This window comes from Lissotriton vulgaris, chromosome 7, assembly GCF_964263255.1.
Source record: "Lissotriton vulgaris chromosome 7, aLisVul1.2, whole genome shotgun sequence".
Taxonomy (NCBI): domain Eukaryota; kingdom Metazoa; phylum Chordata; class Amphibia; order Caudata; family Salamandridae; genus Lissotriton; species Lissotriton vulgaris.
The window spans coordinates 1744203310-1744227906 of NC_141695.1; the positions used below are offsets into that span (position 1 = coordinate 1744203310).

General features: G+C 47.1%; 1 protein-coding gene across 7 annotated transcripts in view; it reads left to right on the forward strand.

Annotated features, from left to right (window-relative positions):
* ARHGEF1 (Rho guanine nucleotide exchange factor 1) overlaps positions 1-24597 on the forward strand; it is a 520185-nt gene that overhangs the window by 444572 nt on the left and 51016 nt on the right. For all 7 annotated transcript variants that reach the window (XM_086933027.1, XM_086933031.1, XM_086933029.1 and 4 more), the window contains 3 exons: positions 3645-3722; positions 7273-7348; positions 7909-8076. In XM_086933027.1, coding sequence (XP_086789153.1) covers positions 3645-3722; positions 7273-7348; positions 7909-8076 — 322 coding nt within the window. The remainder of the gene's footprint in view (positions 1-3644; positions 3723-7272; positions 7349-7908; positions 8077-24597) is intronic.

Sequence of the window (24597 nt, forward strand, 5' to 3'; positions counted from 1 at the left end):
GAAACTGAAACTTCTAAGTCCATGGGGGCTCTGCAGTCCCAGCAGTTCAGGGGTGGTTCTTTTCGTCGCTCAAGCACTAGAGGTGTTTCCAGAGGCCAGCACTCCCAAACCACACAGTACTATAAAGGCAACACGCAGACCACATACACCAAACAAAGTCGAGGTGGATATCGTGGAAACAGCGCCAAAAGCAGAGGTCGTGGAAACAACAACTCCAGATCCTCCAACACTAACAAACAGTGACGCCTTGTCACTGCCCCCGACCACCGGTCGGGGGGAGACTTCAGCAGTTCATGCCAGTCTGGAAGTCCATCACCACAGACAGGTGGATCACACAGCTTATACAGTTCAGTTATTGTCTGGAGTTAACATCCACTCTACCCAACATACCCCCAAGACACCGTCCTATGTCCGCCGAGCACTTGCACTTATTGCAGCAGGAGGTCCTCGTCATGCTGCAAAAAGGGGCAATCGAGCTCGTGCCTGTGACAGAAAGAGGCACAGGAGTTTACTCACTGTACTTCTTAATACCAAGGAAGGACGGGTCCCTCAGACCCATACTGGTCCTCAGACCCCTCAATCGATACATCCTATCTGAGCACTTTCACATGCTGGCCCTGCAGCAAGTCCTACCGTTGCTCAGTCAGGGGGATTTTCTCGCAACTTTGGATCTGAAGGATGCGTATTTTCATATTCTGCTACACCCGTCACACAAAAAATACCTCCGGTTCACCATCCACAACCAGCATTACCAGTTCAAGGTTCTGCCTTTCGGGGTCACCACGGCACCCAGGGTGTTTACAAAGTGCCTGGCGACGGTGGCAGCACACCTAAGGAGACAAAACATTCATGTCTACCCTTATCTGGACGACTGGCTCATCCAGGCAAAGTCGGCCCAGCAGTGTGCCGCCCACATGTCCCACACCATTCACCTTCTTCACGATATGGGATTCTCACTGAATTACCCAAAGTCCCACCTGCAACCCGCCCACATACGGCAGTATCTGGGTGCGACGATAAACACTCTGGCAGCCACAGCACAGCCGAATTCAGTGAGAGTCAGCAGCATTCAGTCGCTGATACAAAAATTCAGACCTCAACACTCGCTTCCAGCGCGAGTGTTCATTCAGTTGATAGGCATGATGGCCTCCTGCATCTCTATAGTCCCACACGCGAGACTACATATGCGTCCGCTTCAGGAGTGCTTAGCACGTCAGTGGACTCAGGCTCACGGACAGTTGAAAGACCTAGTGTTGGTGAGCGGTCGGGCATACAACACTCTGCATTGGTGGAATCCACAAAACCTTTGCAAGGGGCGACCGTTCCAAGAGCCTGTGCCACAGATCATCCTGACGACGGACACTTCTCTCCAGGGATGGGGAGCTCATGTACTCCACTACACTGTGCAGGGACTATGGACACCACAGCAAAGGAAGATGCACATCAATGTTCTAGAACTGATGGCGATCTTCATGGCAATGAAAGCCTTCAAAGTACATCTGTGCAACAAGGTTGTGTTGATCCGGACGGACAATATGACGGCCATGTACTACATTCAGAAACAGGGAGGAACACACTCTCCACAGTTGTCTCATCTGGCTCAGAGCATGTGGAAGTGGGCCATTCAGAGAAACATCTTCCTCATGGCAGAACACCTCCCAGGCAAGGACAATCAGATGGCGGACCTGCTCAGCAGGTACAGCCACCAAATGCACGAGTGGGAGATACATCCATCTGTACTCCACCCGTACTTCCAAAGGTGGGGTCATCCAGAGATAGACCTGTTCGCCACAAAGGAGAACGCAAAATGCCGAAGCTTTGCCGCCAGGTTTCCACACCCACAGTCGCAAGGCAATGCGATATGGATGAACTGGTCAGGCAAATTTGCATACGCTTTTCCCCCAGACCTCTAATACCGCTGGTGGCACGCAAGCTGAAGCAGCACTCGATGACTCTCATCCTGGTTGCTCCAACGTGGGCTCCCCAACCATGGTACACCACGTTTCTGGAACTGTCCGTGGTACCGCATCAAAGGCTGCGCCTCACATCCAGGCTTTTGACGCAGAGCCATGGCGACATTCAGCATCCAGGTCGGCAACAACTCAAACTGGCGATCTGGCTCCTGAGGTCTTAGAGTTTGGCTACCTCAACTTACCTCCTGACTGTATGGACATCATCCGGGAGGCAAGGAAGCCCACCACCAGAGCATGCTATGCGGCGAAGTGGAAGCGGTTTGTCATTTATTGTGCAGACCACAACATTAACCCGCTGGATGCGTCTATTCAAAACATCATTTGTTATCTCTTACATCTGTACAAATGTAATCTGGCCTAGGCTTCCATTCGTATACATCTATCCGCAATGGCTGCTTATCTCCAAAACAGACAGCACCTCTCACTTTTCAGGGTGCCTGCCATTAAAGCCTTTCTGGAAGGACTCAAACAAGTCATTCCTCCGCGGACGCCACCAGCTCCCGAGTGGAACCTCAATGTGGTCCTCACCAGGCTGATGGGTCCCCTTTTTGAACCACTGCATTCCTGCGAGATTCAGTTCTTGACATAGAAAGTGGCTTTCCTTATAGAGATTACGTCGCTACGACGAGTTAGTGAACTCCAGGCACTAACTATCCAAGAGCCATTTATTCAGATTTATTCTAACAGGGTGGTGCTTCGCACTAAGCCTAAATTCCTTCGTAAGGTAGTGTCTCAGTTCCATATCAACCAGACTATAGAACTACCTGTGTTCTTCCAAAATCCTGAGTCACTTGCGGAGAGAAGGCTCCACACACTTGACGTCAAAAGGGCCCTAATGTACTACATTGATAGGCCCAAAGATTTTAGGAAGACTAAACAACTATTTGTTGCCTTTGCGCCACAACACAAAGGTAACCCCATTTCCAAGGCTGTTATAGCCAGGTGGATCGTTAAATCTATTCAGATCTGCTATCAGAAAGCCAAGCGCACTCTCACCATTCCACCACGGGCCCACTCCACCCGAATGTTGGGGGCCTCCATGGCTTTCCTTGGAAATATTCCTTTGGAAGACCTATGTAGAGCAGCCACATGGTCTACCACACACACATTTACAAAACATTACTGTGTTGATGTGCACTCCAAACAGCAGGCAGCTGTAGGGCAGGTTGTTCTAAAAACACTTTTCCAAACTGCTGCAGCTGGCACGGGGGGCCGCCGTTAATGGAGGGACTGATATGTATTCTGTAAGTGGAAGGTACAGGCATTATAATTTTGGTTAGCAGATCGCTATCACGTCCTTGATGAATAGTTGGTTGTGAAATCATGTACGTATGCTGGATTCGGATCTGAAAATTGAGAGGAACTACGAATAATAGCCAGACTTTGTGAGACTGTTTAAGTGCTGTTGCTCAGCCCGTGAAGCTTTCATGTAAGAGTTTCATGTAAGACAGTGAATCTTGCCTCTGGGACAAAAATCAAGCAGTGCTTTTGATGAGTCTGTGTGCAGTCATCTGAGCATTATGTGAGTGGGAGAGTAATGATGTATATACCGGAGAGTTCACTTTGGCAAGATGTTTGCAATGGGCATCCGAATACTGTGTAAGCAGCAGTGTGCAGGCTTTGCAGTCCTTTTCTCTAGATATTTCATTCTGCTGTAACTTTATTTCACAGAAACTTGCTGACTACCTCAAACGTCTGGATCTATCCTACATGAAGCAGAGTACTGACATCCTTGTCAATGAATTTAAGGTTGGTTCTTTCAACTGATTTCAAGTATTGCGGTAAACACTGGCTGATATGTATTCTTTGAGGACTTGCATAGTAACAATGGAGGGAGAGTGTTGCAAGTGCTGAAAGTGTGAGATGAAGTTAGCATTGGATGCTGGTGGAACAGCGTAGGAACTACCCACAACTTATGGCGTAGAAACACTGCCAGTGGGGTTTTGTTGGTTCTGTGTAAGTGCTGTGTGTTATAAGAGAGTGCTATAATTACTGAATATGTTTATAGTCCAAGCACTAGTGGTGACTCTCATTGTGTAGGGAATGACTGATACAGTGGTGGTGTGATTGTGTCTGATGCTATTGCACTTCTATCTGCGGGCCTCCGTCGGTCCAGCTCCCCAAGGGCTTCAGGTGCAGGGCTGTTGTTTAAAGTCTGAAAACAGCTTAGTGGGCAGGTCGCAGTCAGGGGTGAGTCTTCAAGTTGAGGCTGCAGGCGGCAAGGTGGAGCCAGGCAAGGCTCAAACGCTGGGGAATCTTCACAGGATCGGTGGGCCACTTAGGCCGTGGGCATCGGGTGCAGAAGTAGATCCGGAGGTGGTTTCACCGTTAATCAGGGATGAGTGTTTTGTCTTTCGAGTTGGTTTCTTGTGAACAGGTCCGCTATCCATGGGAGATTTGGAGCATTTGTTGAAGGCAGGCAGTCCCCCCCTCCCCCCCCCCCCCCCAGGGCTCTGGAGGTCGCTGATCTGTGGTACAAGTCGCTTTCCTTCTGCAGGGGCTTTGAGGGCTGCAGACAGGGCTGGGTCCAAGCCAGTTCGTGACTTCAGTCTTCGCTGCTGCATGGCTCATCTTAGTCCTCTTTTTTTTGTAGGTCGTTAGAATCTGATTTCAGTGTCTGGTGGAGCCACCTAAATACTAGATTTAGTGGCATTACAGGGGAGTAACAGGTAGGAGCCAATGGGTTCTTTACCTGGGGTGTCTATGCCTACTATTATGCCACCCTCCTGTGGGAGGGGGACATAGCCCTAGCCCTGATTGGATCAGTCCCACCATCTTCAAGATGGTGGGCACTGAAAAGTGTGCTTAACTTCACCTTCAGCACCTAAGGGGTGTAGTTGGCGAAGGTGGGCACACCTTCTACTCTACCTTGATTTTCTCATTGATTCTCTCACCAAAAGCAGGGGGGTTGAACTGGGGGAAGGTCATCTGCTGCTAGCTGCAGAGGCTGGGGTTGCATTACAAAAGCGGCAGGTCTTTGAAGCTTCCCTCTCGAGCACTGGGCCCATCCCGGGGGAGGTGGTGTGACACCTCTGGCCCGGGGTGGGGATTTGTTTGTCGGGGAGCAGAGGCTCTCGACCCAGGGGCATGTCTGGTGGTGGCTGGCTGCCTAAAGCCAGTCAGAGACCAGACCAGGGTTGGTAGGTTTTCAGGGAGAACCTCTAAGGTGCCCTCTGAGTACATGTTTATTAAATCTAACACTGGCATCAGTGTGAGTTTATTAAGAGTAGTTCTTTGGTACCAAACACTACTGGGTTCAGTGAAGCCATCATGGTGCTGGGAAACTAGAGTTGTTGGGTCTTCAGCCCAGATACCTTCAATGGCTTCCCTGGCACTTACAATATTGAGGAATAGACTTAAATATTGTAGGGGCATATCTGCTCATGTAGATATGCTCACACTTGACATATAATGCACCCTGCCTTAGGGCTTGTAAGGAATGCTAGAGGGGCGACTTGCCTATACCTTAGGTAGTGCTGCTGGAAATGGCACATAAGTGTGCCATGTCGGATTTGTCGTTTTTCTCTACTCCAAGGCATACAGACTGCAATGACAGTGCCTTGGTGAGGGGTTCATAGGGGACTCTCTTAAGTTCCCATTCCCTAGGTACCAAAGGTACCATTTACCAGGGGCTTGCAGGAGGCCCAAGTTGCCAATCGTGGTACAGTATTAGGGAAGAAGCACTGGCACAGGGTACCTGGTTGGCAGGGGCCCTGTGCACTTTAAATCAAAAGCACATCACTTTCCAGGCAAAAAGTGGGGTTAACAATGTCAAAAGAGGCTTTTTTCTTAAAATTTCTAAACAGCAAGTAGAAGGCCAACTGCGTCATCCCCAGAAAGATTTCTGGTGAGATCTGCACATCACTAGCTACAGTTCAGCCCATGCAAACTTTGTAAAATATGCAGATCAACCAACACGAGTTAAAAAATCATCATGCTCTCAATTGAGCCAGAAGGTATACATGTAACAACTTTAAAAAAAATGTCAAACCCAAAATACAGTCTCCTAATGTGCCTTTTTACCTAGCCATGTCCACATTGGGCCATTCAGCAGTATGTTACTACGAATGTGCTAACAGTCACTCCAAATTTGAAGAAGAGGGTGCAACCAAAATTAGTGCCGAAGAGAGGATGCACCAAGTCAAGCAAAAGAGATGAAGCGCAGCAAAAATGGTGGAGATCCTGCAGATAAAGAGATTTCAATGAATCCCTTCGAGAATTTTGGATCCCATCAAAGTCATCGGAGGAGCTGAGCTAGAAAGTGGCAGAGCAAGCTGAGCTCAATCCATCCACCACGCCAGAACCACAAGAAGAAGAGCAAGAGATGTTCTTCGAGAAATAAGACCTGGAGGCTCCTGGGATTTTTCAGGAGCGAACAGTGTAGACCAGAAACAAGACCTTGATTCAAACTCACTGAAAGAGGGAGTATACTCCCACCCTTCGAGGCCATCTCCTCTGGTTGACATCGGCCTGTACAACGGGGTGGTAGAAAACGCATTGGACAATTATGGGGACCAGCTGGAAGAAAACAAGGCACAGACTTGCTTTCTTCTGGAAACTCTCCTAACCATGCAAAGCAAGAGCCAATCCCTTCCAATTCTGCCCAGCATTCTAGATCAGGGGAAGGGAGGTGTTTAGAAAAGAAGAGGCCTGCAAGGCCATAACCCTGAGGGTCTATAAGAAATATAAACACTCTTCGAATGTCCCTCTGTACATGCTGGGCAATGCAATGGTAGATTCTATTGTAATGGCCACTGCAAGAAAGAGGGTCAATGTACCTACATCCACTGGCCCGCCCACGGAGAAAAAGAGCAAAAGACTGGAAATGGTGGGTTGAAAAATGGAAAGAGGAGCAGCAACACATTAGAGAATTACTAACTTCAAAGCCCTCCTGAATTGTTATGCCAACCAGCATGGTGAAGAAGTGGCGGAACTAATGAAGCACTTCCCAGAGCAGTTCCAGAGATGGGCAGCCTTGCGTGTGGAAGAGGGGAAGACAAACACATGCCTGGAGTCTGCACTTGACACCACAGATACGACCAGCAGGCGGATGGTTCAATCTTCAGGAGGCACACCTAGCTAAGAGTGCCAAGCTTAAAGAGCAAGGTGCAGACAAGCATCATCAACTCCCCATTGCTTAGGAACAAGTGTTCGGCTTGTGGTCCATTGCTTAAGCAAAGAGTTTAAAAAATAAGATATAGATCCAGGCCCCAACCAGATGGTTAAATAGAAACTTGAAAAACGATCATGCCGCAAAACCACTTTCCAGTCTCTTATAGAATGTCTCTTTTTTTCACAGAACATTGATGTGAAGGTGACTACACTAATTCATGAAGGCTCGCTAACCTGGAGGCTTACCAGGGATAAGGCAGTGGGTGAGAATTATGCTATTCTAATTTGTGTGCACACTGTGCTCTCGAAATTAACAGTTTTGGGGGAATAGATGCTCCATTATATAGGAGGTAAGATCAAGAGGTAAAGCCTTTTGTACTCTCATAGCAGGGTTTCAGTGTCTGATAGATTGAAGATATTGACAGTGGGGAGTGTGTGGGATTCATTTTCCAAAATACTGCCCAGATTGTGCAAAATAATTGTTTCCTTTCTCTCTCTCCCCCTTTATTGCCATTGCTGCCTCCCCTCTCTCAACCCTTCTTCCTCCGTCCATCCTGATTTCTCCTATTTTTATCCACCATTTTCACCTTCATCTTCTTCCTTCTTTCCATTAATATTTAAACGCTTTCCTTACTTATGCTCTCCTGCTGTCTTACATCTTCTTTTTTATTTTTTTACTTTGCCGTTTTCTCGCTCCCTATTTTGTTCTTCTGTTGCCTTGTCTGTTCCTGCTACATTCGTCTATTCTCTCTGGTCATCCATCCTTCCATCCTTTTTCTAACTTCCCTGTTCTTGTCTTGCACGCATCTCTCTGTTCTTCTAGATGTTCACGCTTTGTTGGTGAAAGACCTGCTGGTCTTTCTTCTGAAGATGGATGACAAGTTAGTATTGAAGAATCATAGCAGGAATATTGCATCGACAGATGAGAAGCAGATGCTGAGCCCCATCATTAAGCTGAACTATAAGACTTTGACCAGAGATGTGGCCACAGGTGAGAATAACTTTGGACATGTTTTTACACACACATCATTTGTCCCGAGCCCCATATCAAGTGGTTACAGGTGAGACTGACCCTTGGTGTGACATCACATGTCTCCATAGACTGTGGCTTGAAAAGGCCTCTCTGTCACCTTTAAACATTAAAACTTCTCACAAGTGTACGAGAGGTTTGACAATCCGGCCCTCTGTTGTCCTATCCATGTAGCCAACGAACCTTATTATGGGACACAAATGTAATTGATATCTGTTTAGCACCATCATGAATGAATGAAAATACATTTATAGAGTGCAACTGCTGCTTCATAAGAACTTACTTACTGAGAGCTTTTCTAGCATCGAAAGACTATATATTGGAGTACAATAATGTTCAGCACTGTTATGAAAAGCACTAGAAGTAGATTGTACTGTACAAGGATAAAACTAAATTTACAAATGGCTGTAAATGTATGGCTTAACCCATAGTTGTAAAGTCCCAAATTATTAGGATAGTCAAAGTCCTAATTTTTACCTTAATTTATAATGTAGAAAGTAATCCCTACTTCCCCTTCAGAAGACTTTCCAGCTACCTACTCCCAACAAAGCAACATTCTGCAGAGGTTTTCAGGGTCTTTCGCGGCTGTTGTGTCTTGTGTCCTCGTTGACCTCACATTATTTTTCCACAATGAAAGACCATTCCAAAGCTAGTCAAAAGCAGGCACTGAAAGTCCAAGAGGACCTGATGAAGCTGTGTCTGTCACATAGAACAATTATTATTAATTGGAAGGGATGTAAGTGCTAAAGATTATGAAAGACCAATTGTGAAAGACCGAGTCAGTTGTGGTTTGTGACAAAGGCTGGGAAACAGGTTATTTTTCGGCTGAGAATTGACCTCATAATTGACCTTTGAGATGTTTTGCAATGGCCTCAATAGGTGCAATTGCTCTTGGTTTAGGCAGTAAAGAGACTCCTATGGAGCTGGCAGCTCCGTAGACTGATGGATCCAGGGCAATGTAAGTCCTGACTTTAAGAACTTCCAAGAGAAGAGAGCTTTGATACATAAGGCCTCTTGAGCTTCCTGTGATGTTGAAGAATTTGGCAATGCAAGGTAGACTGGTGTTGTGGATGACTTTGTGGACTAAGCAGCCGATTTTGAATTGTATTCATACTTCGATGGAGAGCCAGTAGAGGACGCTCTATATTAGAGTAATGTGGTCCTATTGTGTCTAGCAGCAGAGTGCAGAACAGCTTTCAGAGAAGTCTTGCAGATTTAGAAGTCCAGGCAGAAATGCATCACCAAAGGCATTTATTTATTTATTTATTTTTGCAATTTTTAAAAGCGCTACAATTACCCGTGGGTGTCTCGGCGCTAAGGGCTAGAAGCTGATACCGGTGATTAGATCTCTAGGCAGAGGTTAGATTGATTTATAGTTAGTCACGTCGTTGAGAGAACAACCAAGTCTTTAGTTGCTTTCTGAAGTCAATCAGAGATGGGCTGGTTTTTATATTAAGAGGGAGGGAGTTCCATAATTTAGCAGCAGCTATAGTAAAACATCTGTCTCCCCAGTTAACTTTCCTTGTTCTGGGTATCTGCAGCAGATGAGCCGTGTTGGAACGAAGCGTTCTGGGAGTTGCCAAAGGCTTAAAGGAACTTCTGAGGAATTTGGGTCCTGTGTTGTTTATTGCCTTGTAGACAATACAAAGGGCCTTGAACTTCGTACGACTTCTGACTGGAAGCCAGTGCAATTGATCCAGATGTCCAGAGACAGAGCTGTATTTAGGAATGGTCAGTAAGACTCTGGCAGAAGCATTTTGTATCATTTGTAATTTGGAAATAACCTTTTTTTGTGCATTGAGGAGGAGGGCGTTGCAGTAGTCAGTACGTGAAAACACCAGTGTAGATATAAGTGTTTTGCCTGTAGTTAAGGGAAGATATGGAAGAAGTTTCTTTATTTTCCTTAAGATGTTAAAAGATGATGATACTACAGCGTTCACGTGGTGATGGAACAGGAGTTTGTCATTGAATATTACTCCCAAATTTCTGACTTTGCTGACTGGTTGAGGTGGAGTTCCCAGTTCCTCTGGCCACCATAAGGGGGACCACAAAGGTTGAATACTTCCAAAGAGCATGACCTCCGTCTTAGATGAATTAAGTTTTAAGCAGTTGGAGGCCATCCAACTACTAATGGCTCTCATACCGTCCTTGAAGTTTGCTGCAACACTGGGTACATTTTTATGTATGGATAATACCAACTGAGTATCGTCGGCGTAAGTTGTTAGGTTGATGTTATACTCTTTTATTACCCTCGCTAAGTCTGAAACGTAGATATTAAAGAGGGTCGGACTTAGGGAGGAACCCTGAGGGACTCCACACGGAAGGCTGAAAGTAGGTGAAGTGAAAGTACCTGACTTGACTGCCTGCTTGCGGTCAGCCAGGAAGGATGTGATAAGATCTCTGGCTCTAAGTTTAATACCGATGGCCTCGACACGGCCGATCAGAGTAGAGTGATCGACCGTGTCGAAAGCCGCCGACAAGTCCAACAAAATCAGGACAGCCTGTCCACCCTTGTCCATCGTGGCCCTTATTTCATCTGCCGCCTTGATCAAGGCAGTCTCAGTTCCGTGACCTTGTCGGAAGCCGAACTGGGTATCGTCTAACAGGTCGTTGGTTTGAATATAGTCAGACAGTTGTTTGTTCATGACAGATTCAAAGATCTTAGCTGGGAACGGCAGTGAAGCAATATGACGGTAGCTGGAAGGCAGTGAGGGGTCCAGGGAAGGTTTTTTGAGGAGTGGCCTGATTATGGTGTTTTTCCAAATAGTAGGGTAAGAACCTGTAGAAAACATAATATTGCAGATATGTGTCAGTGGTTTAGTAAGGATGTCTGGAATAGTGTTGAGTATGGAAGGGTGGCAAGGGTCCAGTGGAGAGCCAGATTTAATTGACTGAATTAATTTATAAATGTATTGTGGGTTTATCCTGTTGAATTTCGTTAAAGCTGTCGAGGTGAAATTTATCTGAGTGTTAGAAGAATCAGTAATGTCAGAATTTGGAGTAAAGTCTTTGAATATAGATGTGACCTTTTCAGAAAAGAAATCAGCCAGTTTATTACAAAGAGTTTGTGATGTTTCGGTAGGAGGGTTGGGTGGTTCGGCGAGGTGGTTTACAACTTCAAACAGTTTCTTCGTGCTGCTTCTTGCTTGATCTATTTGAGTGGTGTAATAGATGTTTTTTTCTGTTGCTATGGCATTAGGTTCTGCAATGAAAGTAGGCTGTTCTGGTGATTGCATTTTCTGTGGGACGAAGGAAAGGTTCTGCTCCATAGTGAACCCTGAACACTGATTGGTAGTAGAGGGTGTTGAGAAGAATCCATCTAGCCTTAGTGCACTGAGGACTGATCACTCAAGTTTGCTGTTCTTAGAGTCTGGTAGTTATGGAAATTGGCCAGACAGTTGTCAATTACGGCAGTCTGAAAGCAGTCCAAAATGCTCAGGCAGATTCCCTAAGTTGCCACTTCGAAGATCAACAAGACTGGGTTCTACATGACGAGGTGGCGGCTGACATCTTCCAAGAATGGGGTCAGCCAAGCATCGACCTCTTCGTGGACGACATAAACAAAAAATGCCAAGACTTCGCGTCAAGGTATTACCGACCAGGGTTGAGGGGGAATGCCCTTTTGATCAGTTGGTCAGGGACCTTTTTGTACACTTTTCCTCCTCTTCCTTTCACCCTGAGAGTCATAACCAAGCTTTACCACTCCAGAGAGAAGATCATTCTGATAATTTGCAACTGGCCATGGCAGTGGTGGTACCCAGACCTCCTACATCTCCCGGAGTGTCAACGCAGGAAACTTCCGTGCCGGCTAGACCGGCTTTCCAAGCTGAACAGGAGAATCCTTCATCCCAACCTTCCATTGCTGATCGTAGCTGCATGGCTCCAGAGGTCCTCCAGTACGGCCATCAAGGACTTCCTCAGGACTGCATGAGCATTTTGAATGAATCTAGAAGACCTTCCAAGAGGCGTATTTATGTATTTGAATGGAAAAGATTCTACATGTGGTTTGTGCAAAGGGTTTCCAACCGACCCAAGGGCAGGAGTAGGTAATCCTTCCATACCTCCTACACTTAGCTAAGTCAAGTTTAACATTTGCCTCCATTAAGGTACATTTTGCTGCCATTACTGCATACAGGAAGTCAACTTCCCAACATTCCTTTTTCCAGCTTCAGGTGGTTGAACATTTTTTATAAGGGCTTAGGAAAGTTTTTCCCTCGATTCAACCCCCCTTCCCCTTTCTGGGAGCTCAATCTGGTTCTCTTCATACTCATGGGTCCCCCTTTTGGGCCAATTCACAAGGCGACCCTTCAACACCTCACATGGACTGCCTTCCTGGTGGCAATCACTTCAGCTAGTAGGGTGAGTGAGATTCAGGCCCTCTGCTCAGAACCACCATACACAGTTATCCACAACAACAGGGTAGTGATGAGGACCCACCCATCTTTCTTACCGAAGGTGGTGTCCGATTTTCATGTTAACCAGTGCATTTCACTTCCCACTTTCTTTCCCAATCCCTCCACCCCAGCTGAAAGGTCTCTACACTCTTAGACCTAAAAATAGTCTTAAAGTTCTACCTAGATAAGTCCAAGGCTATTTAGAAGTCTGAGCACTTGTTTGTAAATTTTGGTTCCATCAGAAGAGATTTCCCAGCCTATAAATGCTCCATATCCAGATGGATAGTATCATGTTTCAAACAGGCTTACCAGTTGTCAAATAGATCTCTTCTAGAAGAAACCCTGGAGTGCCCACTCGAGTATATAAGACCCTTATTCCCCTTGTCGGGTGTCATCCTCGGAGCAGAGATTGGGTCCTTCGTTCTCTGCCATCAGCTGAGGGAGATGGTTTTTCCCAGGGGTTTCTTGGCTACATACATACATATATGCATATACATGCTACACATACACATGCTACACATACAGATCTAGGCTAGGTACATTTAGGCTAATTACTTAGGCAACGCATTTTAGGAATATGCAAGTGCTACTGTTTTATGTTCATCTTATTAGCACTATGGTAGAAATGTATCTACTATTTACTATATTGGTACAAGCAATCTCTTTCGTATGCTTCTGTCTCCTGATTATCGCAGCACATATGTTTTACACTAGACTGTCGCTGGACCAATAAATACTTATTGAAAACGTCCCAATCGCCATCTTGTGTATTGAGAATAAGTTGGCACGAGTGACTCAACGAAAAGTACTGTACTGTTTTCCACGATCCCTGAGGAATCAGGGTTGTCATGTTTAGTGGTTAACACCTAATACCTTCATCACTATAGAATACATGGGGTTGATAGTGGCACTGTAAAACTGGTTGGTCTAATGGCTGACCTATCCTGTGGTGGTGTCCGGAATCGGTTTGGACACCAAGCACTCAGTTTAGGTCATTCAAAACATCCAGGTCCTGGGGGATTCCTAGGAACTACACGGCATTAGGTCTGTGGTCCATGATGATGCAGTTACGTCAGTGTTGTGCAAAGTTCGGTCAGTGGTAGAATACGGGCAGATTTTGGCAATGGCAACCCAGATAGTACAGTCAACAAAAGAATCATTTAAGAGAGAAGCTGTGTCGACGTACCAGAGCCTGCACTAACCAACAGAAACGCCATCCACGTTTGACCTGTCAACGCGATCATCGACGGCACTGCAACAGTATCAATATCAACTGCTCTGCCGCAATATCAACCACCTCTCATAAAATGTCCTCCCAAACCACCTGATAAACTACTGGACACTGAGGAGGCTGAACAGGGCCATGATCCGGATTATTCCATCTGGTACAGCCTATAGTCCTGCGAACACGAAGGAATCACAGCTGATCCCATTCAAGCTGCACAGCCACGTCCATCAAGAATGAATTCAATCAATCAAATATATATTTAACGTTTCATTATTCTTCATTTTACGCCACCACTTTTTTCGCCATTTTTCCCTAGAGTTTTCTTCAATTCATTTTACTCATTCAGTACTTTATTCACGGATTTTCACAAAAACACAGGAGAATTATATGCTTCCACATGCCACGATTTTATTTAAATTCACCCAATGCATTTCGGGATATTCCCTTCCTCAGGGGTATCATGACCAGTGTTGCTGCCTTTTTAAAAGAGAACGAAAGGGGGTGGGCCCAGAAGACAGGAACCAGGTAGGACCCGTTTAAACTCAACAACAACAATAACCTAGCTTCCTGTGTCACTTAGCCTCCAATTATTTAATGGAGCAAAAACCACACTATTTTCCGTTGGTGGTTGGGTTATTTATTTACCCACATTTTCAATTCATTAGAATATAGTAAAAAGGGTGCAACTGATCTCCACAGATTTACACACAGAATTTACAAATACATACACTACTTAATACATACAACGGTATTTTACAAACAAATAAATTCACGGATTTTTACACACAATGTTCACAATTACTGTCAACAACGCGATGATTTAGTGTTGCACTTACAAGTTTAAACTGAGAAATGCTTTCTCTTTTAAAAACAACTCAACGACAACAATAACCTAGGTTCCTGTGTCACTTAGGCTCCAATTATTTAAGGGAGAAAAAAACCACACTATTTTCCGTTGGTGGTTGGGTTATTTATTTACCCAAATTTTCAATTCATTAGTATATAGTAAAAAGGGGGCAACTGATCTCCACAGATTTACACACAGAATTTACCTACAAACATTTACAAATACATACACTACTTAATACATACAACGGTATTTTACAAACAAATAAATTCACAGATTTTTACACACAATGTTCACAATTACTGTCAACAATCCAATGTGGAACACAAAAGAAATTCTCTTCGCAAGACAAATCAATTGCACAGCAAGTCTGCGTAAATATTCACAATATTCTCATATCTTGTTTACATCTTGTTCATTCTCCAAGATATTATTGCTGTTGACGCGTTTCGAGACACACAGTTACCTTAGTGTGCTCTCATCAGGGCATCCTACTTATCCACAATTGGGTGCATCTATAAGTACAAGAAATGAAACACCTGTCACTTGTCTGCAATATTTACATGATTTAAAAAGCTTATACCAATGGCTGTGTGAGTACATACCTGCCAATGTATTAAAGCGTTCAGACCACTGTGCCCGGTTTGTATGAGCAATGAGTCGGGGCCTCTCCTCGCACCAAACCCTCCACTTCCAAACAGCGACTCATTCCATATTCCCCCGACCATTTAACACCTGTCAGGGGATTACTACAACTTTTCTTCCCTGACTGGAAAACCAGGACAACAGACCAGTGGGTGTTGGATATTATCCAACATGGTTATTGTCTGGAGCGCATCAAAACACCTCCAAACATCCCACCTCACAGGCTAGGAGGACTGTAAGAAAGATATATGTTGCCTCTAAAATCACTGCGGCACAATAGTATCATGCTTCAAGACTACAATCCCCAACATGAGCCCCTGGAGAACTACAATTTCCAGCGGCATCTGTGATTACATGAATACAGCGCGTGCAGCGGTACGCGACGCAGATTCATGCTACGAGGCCGAGAGAATGAGAGGAGGAGGTTAAGACACGTTTATCGGTAAGTGCCATAGACGGGTGTTGAAGTAAATTTAACGCCTATAGATAACGCGGAACATGATACTAAGATCGCCAGTCATGTCTTTTTTTGTAGAAAATTAGAAAAAAAGTCGTAAGAGAATCCGGGTCCCACTTTAGTAGGCGGAAGAGAAAAAACGGACGCCATAAGGTATGATGTTTGCTAAATGCAATGCGATTCTAATTGAGGTTGAATAAGGGTCCAAAACTAAGCATACTGGTGCCCTGTCTCTCCCTCCCTCCTCTCCACCCCTCCGCTCTTGTTGTCCTTTATTAGGAAGCAACGAGGAGTAAGAACAAAGGTGATTCATCTGAGTCTGGCATAATTAAAGGACAGGTATGTAGCTGACAATGGTAGATCTGTCTAGCATAAAAGCAAGGTAGCCGAATAAAACACAAAAAACTCCCTCTTATTGTTCAGACTCATTGCTCATACAACCCGGACACAGCGGTCTGGAAGCCTCAGCTACATAATGCTTTACCACATTGGCAGGTATGTAGTCCCACACAGCCATTGGTATAAGCTTTTTAAATCATGTAAATATTGCAGACAAGTGACAGGTGTTTCATGTTCGAGGCATGTGGGCTGCTGAATTCATATCTGTGCATAGTCCGCCACCTAGTGTTGGGTCCGGATGATTGCACATTGTTGTCCTGGAAGAGTCTTCGAAGTATCACGAGATAGGTGGCTCCTCCCCTGGACTACAGTGCGCATGGGCATCGCCTCCATCCCCAGATTGTTTTTTTCCGCCATAGGGTTCGGATGTGTTTTCGGTTCCCTCCTTCGGAACCGATAGTTGTTCGATTTCACTTGAGACCAAAAGGTCTTTAGGCTGGGCGTCGGTATTGTTGCGTTCGGGTTCTCTTACTGACTCTCAGCTCCTATCTCCTACCGCCCTTCCACGTGCTTCGACGCGGACGGGCCTACACTAACGCATTTGCGATGGAGCGGACTCCATTCAAGAAGTGTCCGCTATGTCACTCGAAATATTCGCACCTCGACGTGCACCCTGTGTGCAACAAAGTCTCCGGTGAGGTAGGGGACGACGAACTGATTTGTGCAGCGATGGGAGATAGCTCAGAGGAAGAGCATCCCCAGACGGACTCCGGGGTTTCCCCCCGTTATACGGCCCAGGTCGAGGGATCGCCTTCGGGCCTTACCCGAGATCTTACTATTAGTCCTACGTCCCCGCCTCCGGGCCCGGTCACGGACATTTCTGGCAAGAAAACGAAAGTGAAGGCAACCGGTTCCGCACCCTCGGATGCGAAAACGAAACCGAAACTGGCGTTGGTGAAGAAGGTTCTGGAGGCGTCAACTTCCACGAAACCCAAAATGGCCGACTCGAAGAGCCACGCCAAGATGGCCGACCACAAGAGCCGCGCCAAAATGGCCGAGCCGAAGTCGTCTGGGTCGGCGCCGAAGGTGAAGACTTCCGACGCGGCTGCGTCGGCGCCGAGAGGGGTTGCAGACCCGAAGACGACTTCGAGGAAGCGTCAAGCTGACGGTGCGACAGGCCAGGGGGCGTCGGCACCGAAGAAGAGGCCTGACGACGACCGGGCTCTTGGAGGCGAAGAGTCGCTCGAGACTGTTCAGCCCTCGGCATCCCTTACTAAGAAGGTGGGAGAGTCCTTGAAGCGGATCCGACAGTCCACTGTGGTTCCCAGCCAGGACACTGTCGTGCCTAGGCCCACGCCAAAGCCTGCTAAGGAACAAACGGCCATCCGTTTTACCCTTCCTCCCAAGTCGGCGCCGAAGGCCTTCGCGCCTAAGCAGAGCGGACATTCTCAGGACGTATTGACGCCGAAGCAAGCCTTGTTGGTATCGAAGCTTCGGCTCCAGCCACTCGCGGTGGAGGAACGTCGAGAGGTGACGATCGACGCCAACACTGGAAAATTGTCGCTCCTCAAACGGAAGATTACGTCGGAGCCGCCATTGGAACCTTTTAGGATTCCACTTAAGAGCAAGAAGTACTCTGAGGACTCTTCGGCTCTGATCGAACCTCTGTCTCCACAAAACATAGAACGCTCGCCGGCCCATTCCCCAGTGCCTGATGTGGACGAGGAGAATGACGAGTACAACTATCCTGCGTACTCGGATCCGGACGAGGTGCAGGTGCCCTGGACGGCAGGAGGCGACGCCGACGACCTGCAGTCAGGTCAGGACACTCATCTTTTCGCCGCGAAGACGTCCCCGACGGAGGACTCGGCGGCGTTTAATGCATTAATAGAGAGAGCCGCAGCGAACCATGACGTCGAACTGCACTCAGACCCTGTGGATGCGGATTTCTTGGTCGACACCTTCTCGGTAGCCGAAAAGCAGGTCAAGACGCTACCTATGCTCAATGGGGTGCTGAAGCATGCACAGGAGGTATTCAAGGAGCCCACCCGGGCGCGGGTGGTCAATCCTCGCATCGACAGGAAGTATAAGGCGGCGCCCACGGATCCCACGTATATTAAGGGACATTTGCCATTGGACTCCCTGGTGGTGTCCAACGCTCGAAAGAGGGCGAATTCGCAGTCTACTGGTGATGCTCCTCCCCCAGACAAAGAGTCGAAGATCTTTGAGGCATCAGGCAAACGCATTGCTGCACAGGCAGCAAACATCTGGAGGATCTCTAACACTCAAGCCCTGCTGGCCCGTTATGATAGGGCCCATTATGACACGTTAGAGGCCATCCTACAACATTTGCCTGACCAATACAAGGAGGCGGGGGAGATGCTCATTCAGGAGGGTAAACTCATTACTAATGCATCCATTAAATGTGCCCTAGATGTAGCAGACACTGCCTCCAGGGCTATCAATACAAGCGTACTACTCAGACGCCATGCCTGGCTACGAATTTCTGGGTTCAAGCCCGACATACAAACAACATTACTGGGTCAGGCTGTGAATCCGGACCATCTGTTCGGCCCTGAGGTGGATGCCTCACTAGAAAAGATGAAGAAAGATACCGAAACAGCCAAATCTATGGGGGCTTTACAAAGTCAGCAGTTTCGGGGTGGTTCTTTTCGCCGCTCCAATTCAAGAGGCACCTCAAGAGGCCAGGCACCCCAGACCACGCAGTACTACAAGGGGAACACCCAGTCCTCGTATAACAACAACAAGGGCAGGGGTGGCTACAGGGGCAATAACATCAAGGGCAGAGGACGTGGAAACAACGCCTCCAGGTCCACCGCCTCCAACAAGCAGTGACGTCTTGTCACTTCCCCCCGATCACACAACACCTGTCGGGGGGAGACTACAGCAGTTCCTGTCAGAGTGGAGATCCATCACCACGGACAGGTGGGTGAGGTCTCTTATCCAGTACGGGTACTGTCTAGAACTTACGTCCACTCCACCGGACATACCACCAAGAGGCCGTGCTATGTCCGACGAGCACTTGACCTTGTTGCAGCAAGAAGTACTAATCATGCTGCAAAAAGGGGCGATAGAGCTCGTTCCATTGCAAGAACGGGGAACAGGGGTCTACTCCCTGTATTTTCTAATCCCCAAAAAGGACGGATCACTCAGGCCGATCCTGGACCTCAGGCCCCTGAACAGGTACATCAACTCAGAGCACTTCCATATGCTCACATTGCAGCAGGTGCTCCCCCTGCTTCAACAGGGGGACTTCCTAGCAACGCTGGATCTGAAGGATGCATATTTCCATATTCCCCTGCATCCTTCCCACAGGAAGTATCTCAGATTCAAGATCTTAGACCAGCATTACCAGTTCAGAGTCCTGCCGTTCGGGGTCACCACGGCACCAAGAGTTTTCACCAAATGCCTAGCGACTGTAGCAGCGCATCTCCGTCGCCAGCACGTCCATGTCTTCCCATATCTAGACGACTGGCTTATTCAGGCAAAGACGGAACGACAGTGCGTAGACCACGTGTCACGCACCATTCACCTCCTGCACGATCTGGGATTCTCTCTGAACTACCCAAAGTCCCATCTCCAGCCCGCCCACGTGCGACAGTATCTGGGCGCAACGATCAATACTCTGGCGGCCACTGCGCAGCCGAGTTCAGTGAGAATCGCCGGTATCCAGGCGCTGATCCAACGATTCAGACCCCAGACCTCGCTTCCGGCGAGGGTGTTCATGCAGTTGATAGGCATGATGGCCTCATGCATCTCCATTGTCCCGCACGCGAGACTACATATGCGTCCGCTTCAGGAGTGCCTGGCACGTCAGTGGACTCAGGCTCATGGGCAACTGACAGACCTAGTGTTGGTGAGCGGTCGGGCGTACAACTCTCTGCATTGGTGGAACCCACAAAACCTTTGCAAGGGCCGACCATTCCAAGAGCCTGTCCCACAGATCATCCTGACAACGGACGCCTCTCTCCAGGGATGGGGAGCGCATGTACTCCATTACACGGTGCAGGGACTGTGGACACTTCAGCAGAGGAAGATGCACATCAATGTGTTAGAACTGATGGCAATCTTCATGGCCTTAAAGGCGTTCAAAGTACATCTGTGCAACAAGGTCGTGTTGATCCGGACGGACAACATGACGGCCATGTACTACATCCAGAAACAAGGGGGGACTCACTCTCCACAGCTGTCTCATCTGGCTCAGAGCATGTGGAAGTGGGCCATTCAGAGGAACATCTTCCTCATGGCAGAACATCTCCCAGGCAAGGACAACCAGATGGCGGATCTGCTCAGCAGGCACAGCCATCAGATGCACGAGTGGGAGTTACATCCATCAGTACTCCAACCGTACTTCCAAAGGTGGGGTCATCCAGAGATAGACCTGTTCGCCACAAAGGAGAACGCAAAATGCCAAAGCTTCGCCGCCAGGTTCCCACACCCCCAATCACAGGGCAATGCGATGTGGATGAACTGGTCAGGCAGATTTGCGTACGCTTTTCCCCCAGCGCCTCTGATACCGCTGGTGGCACGCAAGCTCAGGCAACACTCGATGACGCTCATCCTGGTTGCTCCAACGTGGGCTCGCCAACCATGGTACACCACGTTTCTGGAACTCTCCGTGGTACCGCATCAACGGCTTCATCTCACTCCCAGCCTTTTGACGCAGAGCCATGGCGACATTCAGCACCCAGATCCGCAACAGCTCAACCTGGCGATCTGGCTCCTGAGGTCCTAGAGTTCGGCTATCTCAATCTTCCTCCCGACTGCATGGACATCATTCGGGAGGCGAGAAAGCCCACCACGAGAGCTTGCTATGCGGCTAAATGGAAGAGGTTTGTCGTCTACTGCGTGGAGCACAGCATTGACCCGCTAGACGCTTCCATTCACAACATCATATGCTACCTTTTTCACCTGTATAGGTGTAATCTAGCGTACTCTTCCATCCGCATTCACCTGTCGGCTATGGCAGCATACCTCCAAAATAGACAACACCTGTCACTCTTTAAGGTCCCTGCTATCAAGGCTTTTCTGGAAGGGCTCAAAAGAGTCATTCCACCAAGGACTCCACCAGCTCCAGAATGGAACCTCAATGTGGTTCTTACAAGATTGATGGGTCCTCCCTTTGAGCCACTACACTCTTGCGAGCTGCAGTTTTTGACCTGGAAGGTGGCGTTCTTGGTAGCAATCACATCGCTACGGAGAGTGAGCGAGCTGCAGGCGCTCACCATCCAAGAACCTTTCTTCCAGGTACATGCCAACAGGGTGGTGCTCCGCACTAACCCTAAGTTCTTACCCAAAGTGGTCTCGCAGTTTCACATAAACCAAACAATTGAATTGCCGGTGTTCTTCCAAAACCCAGAGACGCTGGCGGAGCGAATGCTCCACACACTTGATGTGAAAAGAGCCTTGATGTATTATGTGGACAGGACAAAAGATTTCCGCAAAACCAAACAACTCTTTGTTGCTTTTGCCACACAACACAAGGGAAATGCAATCTCCAAAGCAGAAATAGCTAGATGGATAGTAAAGTGCATTCAGATATGCTACGCTAAAGCTAAGCGCACTCTCACTATTCCACCGAGGGCCCACTCCACTAGGAAGCTGGGGGCCTCTATGGCATTCTTAGGTAACATTCCCTTAGAAGACATCTGTAGAGCAGCCACATGGTCTACCACTCATACTTTCACCAAGCACTACTGTGTAGACGTGCATTCAAAACAACAGGCAGCTGTTGGTCAGGCTGTTCTAAAAACGCTTTTTCAGACTGCTGCAGCTGGCACGGGCGGCCGCCGCTAATGGAGGGACTGCTATGTATTCTATGCACAGATATGAATTCAGCAGCCCACATGCCTCGAACTGCAAATGCTACTTACCAGTATGCATCTGTTCTTGGCATGTAGGGCTGCTGACATTCATATCGCCCACCCTCCTCCCCGGCGCCTGTAGCAGCTGCAGTATGTATTCATATACACACATATGCTCATAGCATGGTCATCACTCACTTCTTCACTCCATCTCTGCCTATGGCTAAAAACAATCTGGGGATGGAGGCGATGCCCATGCGCACTGTAGTCCAGGGGAGGAGCCACCTATCTCGTGATACTTCGAAGACTCTTCCAGGACAACAATGTGCAATCATCCGGACCCAACACTAGGTGGCGGACTATGCACAGATATGAATGTCAGCAGCCCTACATGCCAAGAACAGATGCATACTGGTAAGTAGCATTTGCATTCTTGTACTTATAGATGCACCCAATTGTGGATAAGTAAGATGCCATGATGAGAGCACTCTAAGGCAACTGTGTGTCTCGAAATTCGTCGACCGCAATAATATCTTGGAGAATGAACAAGATGTAAACAAGATATCAGAATATTGTGAATATTTACGCAGACTTGCAGTGCCTTGCGAAGAGAATTTTTTTTTGTGTTCCACATTGGATTGTTGACAGTAATTGTGAACATTGTGTGTAAAAATCTGTGAATTTATTTGTTTGTAAAATACCGTTGTATGTATTAAGTAGTGTATGTATTTGTAAATGTTTGTTGGTAAATTCTGTGTGTAAATCTGTGGAGATCAGTTGCCCCCTTTTTACTATATACTAATGAATTGAAAATTTGGGTAAATAAATAACCCAACCACCAACGGAAAATAGTGTGGTTTTTTTCTCCCTTAAATAATTGGAGCCTAAGTGACACAGGAACCTAGGTTATTGTTGTTGTTGAGTTGTTTTTAAAAGAGAAAGCATTTCTCAGTTTAAACTTGTAAGTGCAACACTAAATCATCGCGCTGCACACATTTCTGTGGTGTGCCCCCACACATCCCTCCATTATCAAAGTTGACTGCTTTTACTATTGCATGCCTGTAGAAGCAGTCAACTTTGATAACTTTTCAAAAGTAGACACTTGAAAGAAATTTCATTGAAAAGCAGACAATGGATTCCTATGGAGAAAATACAGGTTACTAGTAAACACGGTTAGGATTACTTTTACAGTTCAGTACTGGACTACAAGGTACAGTACTGGCTTCTCTCCTGATCACAGGTGAGTACTTCGGAATTCGGTTGATTTTATATGAATATTTTAAGTTTTCAAAACTTCACACTTAGAAGATTTTTCCAGTCAAACCAGTCAATGTTATCCAATGACAGGTAAGTGAGTTACCGGTTTCCAGGTGAGTACTCGACTGGTGAAGTTAAGGTTCTGGGCATAGACTCAGAAGTCTCCCCAGGTCAGGTAGGTACAGTTGGTTCACCCTCAGCCGCACAGGGGCAGCCGGGTGCAGAGGTTGTCAGGCCTAATGTTATTCAATGAGAGGCAGAGGGGCCTTCGGTTGGTGGCTGCTGGCTAGCAGGCCACGTGGCTGTGGTAGCTGGGCTCCTGGTCACTTGCTCAGGGCAAATGGGGAAGTAGGATAGGGCAAACGTTGCAGGGCTAGAGGCACTCGGGCGGCTGGGTGCAGGGTGCTTTTGACAGGCCTGCTCAACCGTGAGTGTTGCCAGATGTAGAAACCCGACACCCTAAAGACCCTGTGCATTTGGACGCCCATCCTGAGGATAAGGCGACCAAAGGTTTCACTGGACTGGTCCCGCAGTCCACTCCTGCATCCTCTTTCTACCGCAACCGTTCTCCATTGGATAACATTGGGCACCCAACGCTGTTAGGCCCCTCTGCACCTGGCCGCCCAAGTGACGCTGGTAGTGTTCTGCTGGTGCTGCCTTGGACCTTGCCCACCACTCACCTTAACTCCTATTGAATGGTCCCTTAAGTCGCTGACAAGAACCGGTAAACCACATATGATTTTCCTCCAATAGGTTAACATTGTAGAACGCCGAAAAAGCTCTTTTTGAACTGAAAAATATTCCTATTTAAAAACTTACTTCTGTAAAGGATTTTCTTATACCTAAACATATATAAAGGTAGTTGCTATTTTTCTAAATTGGTGTGGATCTCCTTTTTGAGTCGCGTGTCTCATTTATTGACCATTGTGGGTATTTTCAGATGTCTTGCACTACTCTGTGCGAAGCCTAAGGCTGCTCACCACACTATCCCCCAACAGAGCAATGTGGGATTGCCATGGCAAGCTCCTGTCCACTCATAAGGGAACCCCTGAACTATTTACACAGTATATCGGATTTGTGTTATTTCGCATAAAGAACCAGCTCCCTACAGATGCCTTTGAAGCTTGACTTCTTGTTATCGCTTTAAAGCCTTCATTCTCAAGATGCTTCAGAAGCTTTCCTTGAGTAGCTTCAGTTGTTTGCTATCTTGTGATGCTTCCTAAGAGATCCAACTTGAGTATCCTGTGAAATTTGCTGTAAGCACGTGCCTCAGTAGCTTTCCTTCTGGTGATACTTTGCACGGGTTCCTAGTTGGGAAACTATTTGAAGCTTGCCTCATCAAAGTTACTCAGAGGCTTCCCTTATTTAAGTTTTCTTTTCATTAATTTTCTACTATTACAGAGAGGAGTAATGCCTCTTAAGGTGTCCTGTTGCTGGAAGACTGACTGAGATTGTCTAAAAGAGCAGAAAGAGCAAGTGTTTGAACAAAC